This window comes from Octodon degus, unplaced genomic scaffold, assembly GCF_000260255.1.
Source record: "Octodon degus isolate 3935 unplaced genomic scaffold, OctDeg1.0 scaffold00014, whole genome shotgun sequence".
Classification (NCBI taxonomy): domain Eukaryota; kingdom Metazoa; phylum Chordata; class Mammalia; order Rodentia; family Octodontidae; genus Octodon; species Octodon degus.
The window spans coordinates 9276762-9292035 of NW_004524590.1; the positions used below are offsets into that span (position 1 = coordinate 9276762).

At 40.0% G+C, this 15274-nt stretch overlaps 1 protein-coding gene across 19 annotated transcripts in view; it reads left to right on the forward strand.

Annotated features, from left to right (window-relative positions):
- Clasp1 (cytoplasmic linker associated protein 1) overlaps nucleotides 1-15274 on the forward strand; it is a 264734-nt gene that overhangs the window by 210059 nt on the left and 39401 nt on the right. For 18 of the 19 annotated variants that reach the window (XM_023709745.1, XM_023709750.1, XM_023709746.1 and 15 more), the window contains 4 exons: nucleotides 307-309; nucleotides 496-659; nucleotides 3567-3645; nucleotides 4566-4709. In XM_023709745.1, coding sequence (XP_023565513.1) covers nucleotides 307-309; nucleotides 496-659; nucleotides 3567-3645; nucleotides 4566-4709 — 390 coding nt within the window. The remainder of the gene's footprint in view (nucleotides 1-306; nucleotides 310-495; nucleotides 660-3566; nucleotides 3646-4565; nucleotides 4710-15274) is intronic. The other variant, XM_023709751.1, reaches the window with a different exon arrangement.

Below are 15274 nucleotides of genomic sequence, written 5' to 3' on the forward strand. Positions count from 1 at the left end.
CTCTCTCCTCTCTCTCCTCTCTCCTGTCTCCTCTCTCCTCTCTCCTCTCTCTCTCCCCCCCTTCCCTGTACATGTGTTTCTGTGTGTTTGCCTCCCCCATTTCCACCTCCAGGATTAAATCAGAAGAGTTAATTTTATCTCTACTGACCTTCACAGGCTTATATTGAGGGAGGAAAGAATATTTTATCAGTTTGTAGCTTTTTCAGGATTTTTGGAGAAACTGCATGAATATGATTTTCATACCCTGTGGACTAACATGAAATTTGTTTTGTTGCATGGCCTGGTTTGCGGTGGAATTCCCAACAGAGAGTAAGTGCCCTTTTCCTTTCCGTTTTTCACATCACATTTGCCTTCTGTGACATGAATGGTTGTTGATGGTGTGAACTTAAGTGATGAGAATCTGGGTGAGGCGAGCCTGGGCGGTGCTGATGTTTTCCGGACTGTGGAGGAGATTGAATTAAATATGTGATGTGTTCCGTTTTCCTTTGCATCCAGGTGTTTAGTATGTTTTTGGAGACACTTGTGGATTTTATAATAATTCATAAGGATGACTTGCAAGACTGGCTTTTTGTTCTTCTCACACAATTACTTAAGAAAATGGGAGCAGATTTACTTGGTTCTGTGCAAGCGAAAGTTCAGAAGGCTCTAGATGTCACAAGGTAAGTAAGTGTTTACGGGCTCAACCACTTTGATACTGCAAGGTTCTTGTTCCTGCTCTCTTGTCATTTGTTCAGTGACTCGTGGTCTTTGCCCTCCACTCAGGTCTCTCTCTTGCACACATCCTCTCGTGGACTTCTTTATTGACACATCCCTCCAGTGCAGATGAGCTACCTGTCTTTCTCGAATTGGCAGTATTTTGGGGAATTCCCAAGACAAATAGACATATGTAAAACTTTAGAAGATTCTGTGTGGCGCGGTGGATTGTGCTCACACGTGTTCTGCCCTTTCCGCGTCGCTTGACTAGCAGCAGCGCCTGCTGCTTTACTGCTGCCCCCACGCGTGCCTCTTGGGCGTGGCTCTGGGTGCCCTGTGTGCTTCTTCTTTAACTCACTAATGCTAGCAGGCTTTTGCCTTTTAGGTTTTTTTGTTAGGAGCATGGGTCGGGCAGGGGGCTCTGCAGTTTCACTGCTGTAGAATAGTTATCCAAATAGATTTTCTTTTGATTTTTAACAAATGCAAAGTAATATAACTACATTTATAATAAGGCTTCTGGACTCCACCTTTCCTTTCGATGATTAGGGTGAGTAGAATTGGGGAGAATTACTGTGTACCAGGGTACAGTAGGTTCATGGAAGTGTGGCCAGAGATTGACAAGGAGCTGGGCTGATGCCTTGAGTACCATGAACAGGAGGGGGATTGCTGTCCGGCTAGAAAGCTGTAGCCACTGTGGCCTTATTGGAATGTGGGCTGTTGATAGAAGAGTTTCAAGAAAAGGTCAGAAATAGGAATTGGTAAAAATATTTGAAGATTTTTTTTTTAAGTTTTTTTACTGTGTCTTAGTTACTTTTCTCGTTGCTGAGACAAGATACCCAACACCCAAAGTTAAGAGGAAAGTTTTTGTTTGGCTCCTGGGTTATAGTGGCTTTACTCTATAGTCAGTTGGCTCCAAGCAGTGACAGAGCGATATCACAGAGAAGCAGCAGTTCATAGCAACACAGGGCAGGCAGGAGCCGCGGGAGCAGAGCACGCTACGCAGCGGAGACTTCTCTGTCCTAACCCTCCCGGGCTACCCACCCTTTGGGCGGTGCCATCTGTACCTGGGGTGGGTCTCTCATTAGCCACAGCCAGAACTGTGCTTATCCAATCCGTGAACTAATTTAGTAGTTGTGCACATTTAATCCCAGCATGTCACAGTTTAATCCCAGCGTCATACTCTCTAGAAACAGCCCCTCTGAAAAGCCATCCGTAATTTCATGAGGCTTTCAGGTGACATCTAGATGCAAGCCATAACACTCTGTAAAGGCCAAATGTGTGAGCCAGATTTAAGTCACTTAATTTGGGGTAAATTTATGGCATTTTGGATTTTTAGGAATGGTCAGATAGTAGGATTATATTCCTTAATTTGGTGGTTAAGGAGTACAGATGTGATCTATTGAATTTCTCAGTTTTTTTTTATCTTTTCAAAATTTTATTTATTTAGTATAGGGTCTCCTACACAGCCTGGATTCATAGTGTCCCTCCTGTTTTCAGCCACCACAGGTTCCTTGCTTCTTTTTTTTTAGGTTCCTTGCTTCTTGCTTTGCCTACAACAGGGCAGACATCACATACTGACCTGTGTTCTCCATGTATCCCTTGCTACTGCCATCAGATCGGGCTTACTTTTTACTAAGGTTTTTTTTTTTTTGTCTTTTTGAGACAGGGTCTTGCTGGGCAGTTCAGGCTGGGCTTGAACTCACTTTATAGCCCAGGCTGGTCTTGAAGTCACAACAATGCCTCAGTCTCCTGAGTGGTGGGATTTAGGCATCTGCCACCACACCTGGCTTACTTTTTATTAGTAATTCTAATGATAACTCTGGTACCCATATGACATTATAAAATTTTGTTTTCCTAATATTATTTCTTTGAATTTTTGTATCACTACTTTTACAATAGATATTATTTGCTTCATTTTATAGATTTTAGCCTACATCCATATTTATTTTACTGTGCTTTTTGTAAACTAACAAAATTCTCTTTCAGAGATTGCAAAGACAGTAATACAGTTGCTCAGTCTCAATTTTTTTTTTTTTTTTTTTTTTTTTTTTTTTTTCCGGAACCGGGGATTGAACTCAGGCCCTTGTGCTTACCAGGCAAGCGCTTATTCTACTGAGCTATCTCCCCAGCCTCTTCAGCCTCAATTTTAACAGATACTTGGGTTGCATTATTTTTCCTTTTAATGTAGAAGTTGCATTAGCATTGTCCACAATAGGGTTCCATTATGCAGTGTTAAGCTAGTGCTAATGATGGTGCATTTTAAAGGAGAGAGGACTGACTTTCTGTAGCAAGGAGACCCTCAGGACCACTTGATCCAGCCAGAGATGTGCGGTGACTGTGAGAAGTGGGGTCAGTCAGAGACAAGAAACACAGCAAGAGAAGAGCCTCCTTGGCCCGGGCTTCTGTGGATGAGCTGTACCTGGGTGGAGAACTTCCCTTTGTGGAGTGTGACAGGGCATTCTTCACAGAGACTAAGCAAAAATGGGTCTTGCACAGTAGCCATGACAAGGAGGAAATACATGGAGTCAGCTCTAAGGAAGCCCAGTCAGGAGGTAAAAGTGAATAGTCACAGAAATAACTAGGGGGGCAAAGCCCAAGAGGAATCTCAGCCTTATTTTCTGAAGATTACTGCTTAGTCTTCATTTTTCAGATAGTTACTCCAAGTAGCTTTAGTGTGTTTGGGAGTCTTTGCTAAATTTTCTGCATAACCATGTGTGTATATAATATTTATTAAAAACAAAAATTACTTTAAAAAACAGAAGCAGGATTTCCCCATATTAATTGGCAACAGTATATTTTTATTATATAGTTTTACATTTTTTTCTGTAATAGATTGTTTTAAAGCAAGCACTTCTCTTTTTCCTTCAACCTAGGGACTCGTTCCCATTTGATCAACAGTTTAACATTTTGATGAGATTTATTGTGGATCAAACTCAAACTCCAAACCTGAAGGTCAGTAAATGTTTGTCACTGTAATTCAACTCCTCCAACTGAAATTTCCTTGAAATTTCCCTTTTTAATATACATGACTAATATTTAATAGGAATTAAGCTACCATGAGCTTTCTTGTCTTGCTCTTTGTGGACATGGTTTCATTTCTCTTAGTGCCTAAGAGAGGAATTACTGGTTCATAAGGTAGATGCATATAACTTTTTAGGAAACTTTCAAAATGATTGTACCATGTTATATTTCTGATAACAGTGTATACTGTGTCTTCACCAGTATTTAGACATTAGTAATCTTCTATACAATATTTAAATTAAAAACACCTTCTGATATGTTGATTGTTATCTTACTGAAATATTTCTTTAATGTTAACATTTCTAACATGGAAATCATACCTCTAATGACAAGATGTTATTATGAAAGGGAGGAAGGAAAAAAAAAAAAAGAAAAGCTAAAAAAAAATGAAAGGGAGGAAGGATGTATTGGTCAGTCGCTCATTGTCTGTTCTTTTATCATTAATTCTTGTTGGGGTTAAAGATGTGCCTAATACTAATAAATAATAATCTTCCTCTTCTGGGATCAAAACCAATTGAAATGTTGGAGAAATTGGGGCAGAACATAACTGTGGTTACTAAAAGTGTTACCTGATGAGAGACATGGAACATGGGACAGCAGAGTGGCCGTTGGACCTGTATCCTCTGTGGCAGTGGACTGCCCCATGAGAATCAGTTAAATATTCTGTTCATGCTAGATAACAAGCTTGTCCATTTTCTTGGGTGTTTGAGGAAGGAAGATCATAAGTTGAGGTCAGCTTATGAGTCTCATGCAACCCAGTGAGACTGTCTTTAAAAAAAAAAAAAAAAGGCAGAATTCGGTTCAAAGACTCATCAGGTATCTTTAATGTTTATGTTTATTGGGTCTTTCAGGTCAAAGTTGCAATTCTAAAATACATTGAGTCTTTGGCCAGACAGATGGATCCAACAGATTTTGTAAACTCTAGTGAGACAAGGCTTGCTGTTTCTAGAATCATAACGTGGACAACAGAACCAAAGAGTTCAGACGTGAGAAAGGTATGTCCAAGAGAACTAAAGCGTCATTATAAGACTATTCTTAAGCATATGTTTTTAAAAAATTAATTTAGAAACTTCCTCACCCTAGCCATGTTTCTGTGAAAGACAAACTTTGCTCTTGGCATTAATCCTTCTCTGTTTCCCGATAGGCCTAATTGTCTCAGCCATTTCTCTTATATATGTTGTAATGTGAAAATAGTAGTTTCATGACTGTTACAGGACAATTTTATATCATGATTTGGGGGATGGAATTGCAGATCTGAGGCTTACTGGATACAGGGTACCTGACTGTAAAATGTATTTGAAAAGCTTGATAAACTGTAACAGATTCTTGACTTGGTATTTATGAAAAACAGAAATACCAATTATATGACATACTTGGAAAATTCTTTCTTTGATTTGGAAAGTAGAATTTGGTTGGAGTAGAATTCAGATTTTTGAGACACCAGATACCAAGGAATTATTTTTGTAGTTATTTTATTGGCTCAAGGAAAATACTTGTTGCTTTTTTCAGAAACCGAATAACAAGAAGAACTTAACACAATGGAGCATAAGCTATTGCTTCTCTTATTAGGTAATAGGGTAACAGTATGCTTCCCAGAAGTGTTATGAGTTTTAATTAGTACATGTAAGATACTTAGTCTGTGACAGTAGAGAACTACTACAGGCATGAGTTACCTCATTGCTATGGCCATGTTCTCATTCTCTTTCTGTCAGCGTAAAAGCCTACACTTGGGTTTCTCATGTGGCTATAGTTGATTATTATTACTTTATGTAAAGTCTTTGCCTTTCATACTTTTTTTAAAATCAGATTTCTTTGTTTTGCCTTTAGACCAGAAGTCCTCTTGTTGGTTATTTGAGTATGATCAGGAGCTTGGCATTATTTTCTTCTGTACTGTAGTTCCTCCACCACCATCCCAGTTCTTTCGCCTTGGGGCAGTTGGAAAATCTGAGTCTGGGCAAGGACAAAGGAAAGGTGATCCCAGGCAGTAGTTAGCAAACTTGATACAGTTCCAAGTGCAAATAAATGCTGAGCTCCTGCCCATGTCCCTTCCTTTCTTCCTCTCTCCCCTCTCTCTATCTCTCGCTGTGTGTCTCCCTGACCTACTCAAGAGTTCAAAGAGGAGAACCAAATGATCATATAAAAGATTTCTCTGGAAGGATCCATTTAATTCTCACATCTCTTGCATAGTTATACACGTTGTCCAAACGAGCAAGGACAAATCTTTGTAAAGCACTCGAAGTTATTTTAATATAAACTAATAGTTTTGAACAATGGTCCTTTCATAAAGTATTGCAGCAATTACCAAAACAAATTCCACTGGGAATATTCAAGCAGTAAGCCAGTTTTGGGGAGATACCAGGGGAAATAGTTGGATGATGTTGTTTGGTTTAAAAGTCAAAAATACATGATTCAGTTACACTTTTAAAAATCCCAGGATCAACCAATAAAAACAAAAGCTTTACTTAAAATTTAAGTCACTAGTTCATGCCTGTGTCTTAGGCAGCTTTCCATCACTGGAATGAACTACCTGACACGGGCTGTTTGTGAAGAGGGAGTTTATTAGCTCGTGGTCTGGGAGGGCCAAGAGCACAGCCCTGGCACCCACACAGACTGTGTCTCCTCCTTGAGGCACATGTGTAGATGAGTTTTGACCATGAAACAGGAAGTCAGTGAGGGCAGAGCATCCCACGGTCTCTTCCAAAGCCTTGCCTCAGTGACCTGAGGCCCTCCACAGGGCCCACCCCTAGATCTGGCCAAGAACAATCCTTCAATCATGATGAATTCTTGGAGGATACTGAAATCAAAGCAGTACATGTGTATCTGTGTCTGTGCTTTTGGCATGGAGTTTTACTCAAGTATTTGCTCCCATGGGCTGAAGTGTGTTTTAGAGTCACATATTACCATAAATGGGGCCTGTTTGAGATCAACTCTCATCCCCATTTTGAATTTTTATCATACTGCCCATTTTCTGAGGACATGAATAACAGAAAATTTGACCTAGGACCTAGTATTCTGACTTTGCTGATGGTATCATAGGGCTTTCTTTCCTTAAATTATTTAGCTGGATATTCCAAAAACTTCGGCATATTTTAATACTAACTCAAGCCAAATATGAGTAGGAAATTTGTTGCTAGAGATCACATGTTCAATTCATTGTTGAAAAGGTCTACAAAACCTATGCTCAGTTACTTGCGATTCCGTGGTGTTAGTCACCACTCTCACTCTGTCTCCACTGGCACACTGCTTGCTTCTCCTGCTTGCATTTTACATCTCTGGCCCAGCTTACATCCAGGTTCTGATACAGCAGTCCTGACCTGCAGAGGATTTGTGAAGCTAACCACTAGCTAACCACCCAGCTCAGTGGTTCTCATTCCTGGTTGCACCTAGAATCACAATAGATTTCTAGGCTCTACTTCTGTGGTTGCGCCTGAACATCATACTGTTTCTGCTTGAATTTCCTTCCATTTTGGCTGATGGTCAGTGCAGAGAGTAAAAGTTTTTTGTTTGAAACTATCAGTCTGGGACTGAACCGTAAGACATACGACTGCAGGGGGGCCTGCCAGTTAGCTCAGTTGTTTAAGCGCCTGCTCATGCAAATGCAGTCAGGTGCAGGATACCAGGGTTCAATCCCCACCTCCACCTGCCTTACCAGACCCGCCCTTAAGGCAGCCTGAGCCAGTCAAAAAAAAAAAAAGACATCCAACTACAGATGAAGTTTTGGCCTGGTTGCAATGAATTTTCTTGCTGCATAACCTAGTTGTCATATCTTCAGGATGTAGCTGGCCCCACTGTTCCCCTGTACCTTTCACACCTCCTTACTCCATCCCTAGAGTTATATGCTGCCTCGAAACCCAGCCTAGCGGTTAGCATCCTGTTACCCTTGATAGTGTTTCTTCAGGTTGGTGGACTGGACACTTGCCTGGTGTTCTCCATGCACACAGACTGGAACATGGAAAGCTTCCCAGAGAGTAAGATGTTGTGAATAGGATAAGGTTTGCAAAAGTGGTGAAGAAAAAAGATGATGTTCTGGGAGCAGTGAATAGACGTGTGTCGAAAGCAGAGGGTGGTTTTGAGAAGCTGTACACGAGGAGACTGCTTTGCTCATCCTCTGTGCTCAGTGCTAAGTGCCGTGCCTGTGGGAGCACAGTAGATACTACAGAATGATCTGGAATGTCCTTCAAAGGCCCCGTGATAAAGCCTGGGTCCCCAGCATGGCACTACTGGGTAATGGCAAGACCTAGAGGAAGGAAGTTAGGTGAGGGGTATGGAGCCCTTGGATGGGATGTTGAGACCCTGCCCATTCTGTCCCTTTTCATGCCTGGCTACCATGCACTGAACAGGCCACCTCCATTGTACATTGCCACCATGAAATACTGCGATGTCATGAGCTCAAAGCAATGGGGTCAAGTGACTGTGGGCTGAACCTTAGAAAGTGTGAGCCAGAATAAATCCTTCATTCTTATGAGAATGACAGGTATTTTGTCACCTTGATACAAGGCCTATTGATATTAACACAGTGGGAATCTAATAAAACATTGTGCAATAAATTAATGAATGATTAATACTGACAGGGAGAAGATCTCATTTTCAATGACATTTGAAGCTATCATTTTCAAACCTCTTGTCGGGCTGGGGAGATAGCTCAGTGGTCAAAGTGCCTGCTTGGCAAGCGCAAGGACCTGAGTTCGATCTCCAATACCACGTGCTGTGCAGGCCCTCTACCTAGCCAGCCACTTAAACTGGGTGTGGTGGTGCACACCTGTAATTCCAGCTCTGGGGAGGCTGTGACAAGAGGATCACTAGAGTCTGAACTGCATAATGAGACCCTGTATCAAAAGAATAAAAATTGAAAAAAAAAATTTTTTTTTCATGTATTTAGTACAGGGTCTCACTACACAGATCAGACTCATAGTGATGCTCCTGTTTTCAGCCTTCCAAGCACTGGGCTTACAGGCGTGTGCCACCACACCCAGTCTCAGTGCCCTGGGGTTGAGGTCAGGGTCAGGGTCAGGGTTGGGGCCAGCACAGCACGTGGGGATTGAATCCAGGTCCCTGTGTCTGCCCAAGCAGGTACTTTAATCCACTGAGCATCTGGCTGGCCCTAAAAAAAAAAAAAAAAACAAATTTAATTAAAATCTACTGTCTTGGAAGTTTTCCCCCTTTTTACATTAGTTTATTACATTACAATTTATCAGAAACCTAACATATATTTTGGCCTGCCAGTTTCTGTGGGTTAGGAATCCGTGTGTGGTCTCTGGGTCCTTTGTTCAGGGTCTCACCAGGCTGAAGCCAAGTTGTGTTGACGTGAGTGATTTCACTGAGAGCTCCACTCTTGACTGAGTTCAGTTTCTCCCATTTTGAGGCCTGAGGTGCCTGATTTGTTGCTGTCACCCATTCACAGCTTGTAGAATTTGTTCACCATGAAGTTTGCAGCCTCAAAGCCAGCAGGAGGGAATATTTGAAGAAATAATTGCCAGGTTTCCCAAGTTTGATGCAAACATTGATCCTTATATCTAGGTGGCTCAACTCCACAAAAGAGGGGGAGGAAGAAATAGCCTGGGCCTGAGTAACAGTGCCTCTATTGAAAACTGAAGAGAGAACTCTGGAAGCATCTGAGGGCGGCAAAGTCATCCAGCCCTAGGCATCCTCTGAAGATTAATTGCAGGTTTCTCATTGGAGCCCTTTGGTAACAGAAAGAAATAGTATGACATTAAACGTGCTGGAAGGGAGAAAATTTGTCAACCATGAGTTTACTGCTCAGCAGAATGCATCTTTAAAATGAAGAAAAACCAAAAAAACAGGAGACTCTGTCACTGAATGTCTACAACCTCTTTAGTCTCTCCTGATCAAGGCAGGCACACCCAGCGTACTCTCCCCCCTGATTAACACACAGTCAGCCAATCAGAGACTTGAGTTATACCTGCATAGTCCCTGCTGCCACATAACAGCAACAGAGGCACATCTGTTGTACTCACAAATGCCACTTCCTACGAGGGAGGGGATTATGTAGGGTGTACTGTACACACACTTGTGCCTACCAAGGCTTCGGTATCTTCTGGTGGCAGGCATCTTCCAGAGTTATTTGGCAATTCCTTGGCTCTTTCTTAAGTAGGGGGATTTTCACAATGCTGTACAAATTGTAGTGTAGTTCAGCTCACTTAGCAAGTGCATCTCTGCCTTCTTGGCACCCTCTAGATTTTTACTTACTAGCATTTCAGATGTTTAGCTCTCCCTTGTCAGGACTGACTAGTAAAGCCTTGTTATTTGATTCAAGTATGGATTTTTCTGCTACATGATTTACTCAGCCACATGTATACCTTAGGACACTACATTTAAATCCTTCTTGGAGATAGATACACTGTTACTTAAGTACCTTGCTTTAAGGTAGCATCCACCATACATGTGTAAATTTAGTGGCTGTGGTAAATGGTCTGGCTGTTTTATCCAAAGCATATAATATGAATTGGAAGTATTGTCTGAATGGATATAGTGCCTGAGTCAGTTTAAGTGCACAGAGATTGTGATGTAGCTTTTATCAGTCTGCCCTTCAATCTAAAATTGTTATTTTAAAACTTTTAAAAGCTACAACTGGTATCATTCTGATATGATGAAAGCACTAAAGTAAGATAAATGCACTAGACTAAGATAAATGTCTGTTTTGAACAGGACTGTGAGGTTATTTATTAATGGTAATATTAGGTTTATTTTCAGTATTTAACAATACTATGGGGAAACCTCACTAGCAGAAGCCTTTAGTCTGAAATATATACAGTACACCCTTATGAACGCATCTGCAGAGGATATTAATTTTATGCAAATAATACCTGCAGTGTTTGCAGGCAACAAACATCATTATACTGTTTATTTTCTAAATACTAGAAGAAATCTTGAGTCTGAAATCTATGCAGTAAACCCTGCAGGCCTGTCTCTGGGAATATTGGGAATATGCATGTTATGCAAGTGATAGTCGAGTTTGCAGACGACACAGTTTATTCTTCAGATCACATTTGTGGAAGAACTCTTTGAAACATTTCAAACTGACGCAAGTTGATACAACTCAAATTCACTGACTTCAGCCTTTTGAGTAATTTTTTGTTCCCTTCTTAACTCAGTACTTTGGAATGTTTCACACTGTAAGAGGGAAAGGTGTTGTATAAATGATGTTTTAAAATCTGAAACACAAACCACTCAGCAGTGAGGCATACTTGTAAGACTGAGACAGGTTTGCACTCACTTTTTTAAGGTAGGGAGTTCTGTGTCGTTGTGAGAGTAAACACTGCAGAGAGCCCTCCAAGGTTTTGCAGTGCATTGGTTTAAGGCAATAGGATTTATCACCCACAGAAAGAAAATGCATTGTAGTGCTTGGCCTCCTGCTCACTTTTGTCTCTTTGTGTGTGACCAAGACATTTAATCTCTAACTTCTTGTTCGTTATCTGTGAAGTGGGAATAAGACTCCGTGCCCCAGGTAGTATTAGGAGGATTGCAGTACAGTGTATCGAAATTTAAATAAATAAGAATTAATATGCTGGTGCAGCTCCTCCTGTTGCCACAGTGATTTTTGTTTTATTGTTCTTGTTGTTGCTTGCGGAACAAATGAAGGACCAGATTTTCGTCAGTGTTTAGGAAGCCACGTGATCAAAGGGAACGCAGCAACAGCTGTAGCAATGTTAGCTGTGTGTTTACATTTTAGGGTTCAAACATGCCTTTTCGTCTGTTATCTTACATTTTGGTGTCTCTTTCAGTGGGCTGGGAGGAATCTTCTGTAGTTATTTAATAATTCCTTAAAATGTTATTTAAGAAATATGGGAATGACAGCATGAAGCATAGGACGTAAAAAGGTGCTGTCGGCTAGAGCAGAGAAATGCCCTTCAAAAGGTAAAATTTCTACATAACTTTGTAAAAAATGTAATCCAGGGACAATATGGTCTAAACTAAAAGTTTGCTTTATTACCAAGTGAGATTTCAATCTCAGCTATGACTGTAGCCCCTTTCAGGCTCTTGACCTCTGATTTTTGTTTTGTTTTGTTTTTTTTGGTGGAACCGGGGATTGAACTCAGGCCCTTGCACTTTCCAGACAAGCATTTATTCTACTGAGCCATCTCCCCAGCCCTTTGACCTCTGGTTGTTGAAAACAAGAACAAACTGCTTCCAGGGAAGGCTCCAGTGACTGGGTAAAGGACCAAATGATGAGAGCTGTCCAGTTTTTATTCTTCCTTTTTGGTTTAGTGCACAAAGCCACATACTCTCTCAGCTAACAGCTTTCTCTGACCCCATCCCAGTCCCTGCTCGAGCATAGTTGGTAGGTGATGATGTCCCCACTAGGGCCACCTCCACCTGCCTGAGCCCTGAAGAAGGAGACTTGGAAGAAAGTGGAAACTTTCTAATAATTTCAAACAGTATACCTCACTGCACTTTGGATTATTAATATCAGTCACCCTTGCGAAGACACCAGTAAGAATTTGAAAAGATGTGGAATTTCTATAATATTGTGTGAGCCTGTGTGTGGTTCTGCGTCTGTGTTGGGGTTACGATGTTTTATCATCTGCTTCCAGTGGAAGAGTCATGTTGAGTGTAGACTTCTACTGTATTTCGTAGAAAAGTGAAAAGGAGAGATTCAAAATGAGAAATATCTAAAGGTCTCAAAATACCTCTGGTGATTCTTCTGTGAGGCAGTTTTAATGACAACCTTTGACTGAAGCAGTATTAGAAGTCTCTTTGTTTTTCCTCAGAAATTAACAACACTGAAGCATCTGTTAGACTTATAACATCCTGTTTGCTGGAGCTTTTTTTTTTTTTTTTTTTTTTGTGCTGAAAGGTTTACAGTACTGAAGGCTATTGCTGGCCCTGTGAGTTCCTGTCAGACAGTACCAATGACATTTGGAGAACCTTTTATTCTACTCACTTTCTCTCAAATTCTACAGTTAGGGGATTAAAAATAATGTCCTTCTGAAGTGATCCAGTTCTCATTTGACCTTTTACTTTATTCCTTTGAAAAAGGCAGCACCACTCTGAAGTTCTGGCTGCCTAACAGCCCTGCCTGGGTGGAGACAGTAGCCCAGAGGTGCAGACGGAACAGTGGCGTATTCCTTATTTGGGTCATTAGTGAGCATAGCGTGTACCCCAGACTCTGCTCAACCGCATCTCCAGTTTCATATTAGTGATTCTGTTAATGAGGTCGTACTGATGGTAATCAGTACAACCCAGCTTTCTTCCTGATCAGCTTCCAGTATTTTGATTTCCTATTAAGTAAGAGGGTCTTAGATAAGATGTTTTAGAATCATAACCAGCTTATTCCTTGTAAAACTTTACAACTCCTTTAAGAATATAACTATATGAAGCTTTCCAATTCTGGAGACTGGATCTCATTAGGAGGATATTTTACTTTGAAAGCAGCTTTACAATAAAGTGTGAACTTGGCAAACTATATAAAAATTACTACCACTAGGAAGAAAGTATGCAATGTGTTATTGAAACTGTCATACCAATTTGATTTGAAACTGTCTCAATGCTATTTGTCTCAATAAAATTATGGGAAAAAATTACGTATGCTTTATATTTTGGAAAATGTTAAAACAAATCATATTTATATGTGTTAAATAGATACACGCACGCACACACGCACATATCTAAACACATCTGTCCACCTAATTAAAGATTCAGAATTCCATGTGGTTTTGTTTTGTTTTGTTTTGTTTTTTTCTAAAAATTGAACATTGGGATTTTTTAACAAAGGCTGTTGAGTGCACTTAGCCCTCCCCAGTGGGTGATGTCATTCGGTTATGTACGTGTATGTGTATGCCTGCACCATTTCCAGGCCTGCTGTCTTTTAGCCCTCCTGTTCCTCAAAGACTACGGATTTGTTTATCATTTGCCTCATGAAAAACCTCAGGTTAGCCTGCAGCATGCCGACAGTAAATATGGTCTCTTAAAGACAGTGGAACTTTGTACATAAAAGTGCACTACCTAAGAATACAGCAATAAATATTTTCAAATACTAATCCACAGAACCTAAGTTCATATTCTTTACTACAATGACAACATGTATGTTTTTTTCCTGCTGAAATTCTAGTCCACTGCTTTCTTGCTCCTTGTAGTACATTTTTTCTGCATGTTTTTTATTCCCTCTAATATCTAATGCTTTTTTTTTGGTTTTTTTCATCAATTTTATTAAGAAACAAATAACCATGAGACAGTTCCAAAACAGCCATGAGACATTTAAAAAAAAAAAATGTAGGTTTCTTTGGATGGTTTTTGGAATATGTTCCATTATGCATTTATACAAAATATGTTAATATTAGAGTACATTAAGGGGCCGGGGAGATGGCTCAGTGGAGTAAGCACTTCCTTGGCAAGCACAAGGGCCTGAGTTCAATCCCTGGTTCCGCCAAAAAAAAAAAGTACATTAAATTAGTTGTGAAATAGAATTGTTCAGGTATTTATTTAAAATGTTCCGATAACGAAATACTGAAGAATCTATTTTCATGCAGCAGAGATGGTGTTTTCGCCTGTGTGATACAGCTGTGCTGGCCGCTTGTGACTTAGCATTAGTCATTCACCTCGAGGAAAAAATAACGTGCTTCGGCCCAACACTTTGCCTAATGGAATGCTTTTGAAATGTTAGCAATTTTTAGTTCCATAAAGAACATTATTATACTGATACTTTTCAATTTGGATCTTTAAATTTCATTTTTCCTTCTCCAGGCACTAAAATAGTATATTTGTTTTACTAGACCTAGAATTGATTTTAACGTTGTAAAAGCATTGAGATGTTTTCTGATATTTATTTCCAAAGAAAATCTTAGCAAACACATTCTTATGTAATATTCCATGTCATAGAAAAAATATCTCAAGTAATTACTTCAGTCTTAAAAGTCTGAATAGATTATGCTTTCAGTAAAAATGAAATTATTGTATTCATACAGTTTTTCTTAACATCTTTACCTTTCTCTTAACGCTTAGAAATTAATAAGAAATGCCAATTGGTATTTACTAAAATTTTTATTTGGTTTAGCTCTTACAGCTCAAAATCCTTATTCAGTAATTAATTCCTCAGGCATTGTGTTTTAAGCACAGATTGCCTGCTCCTAAGCCGGCACCGTGGAAAGGACACTGCCTTCTGGAAAGCCTTCTCCCGTTTGGCTCCCCTTCTTGCAGCTAATTGCTTTTCCCACCTGCTGCCACCCTCACACATGCTCCTGCAGCATGTTATCTCAGTCCACAAGGAAAAGAGAACAAAAGAAGTTTTGGATTTATGCCCTCTATATCTAGTTGGTTTCCCAAAAGTCTCTTTTTATGGTTTGTTGGCATAAAAATAGGAGGATGTCATAAAAATTGGGGGACATACTTAAATTCTAATTTTTTTAGCTATTTTTGAGTCAAGAGGAATGAGGTTCAAGTAAAGAAGTATCTCAGGAGCTCGAGTAGAAACTTCTTTCCTAATCAGTGTGGAGACCCCTTAGAAAAGTTGGACTGGAAATCCCATTTAAACCAGCTATTCCTCTACTGGGAATTTTCCCAGAGGATCTGAAAACATCATATCATAGGGATATATGTGTGCCTA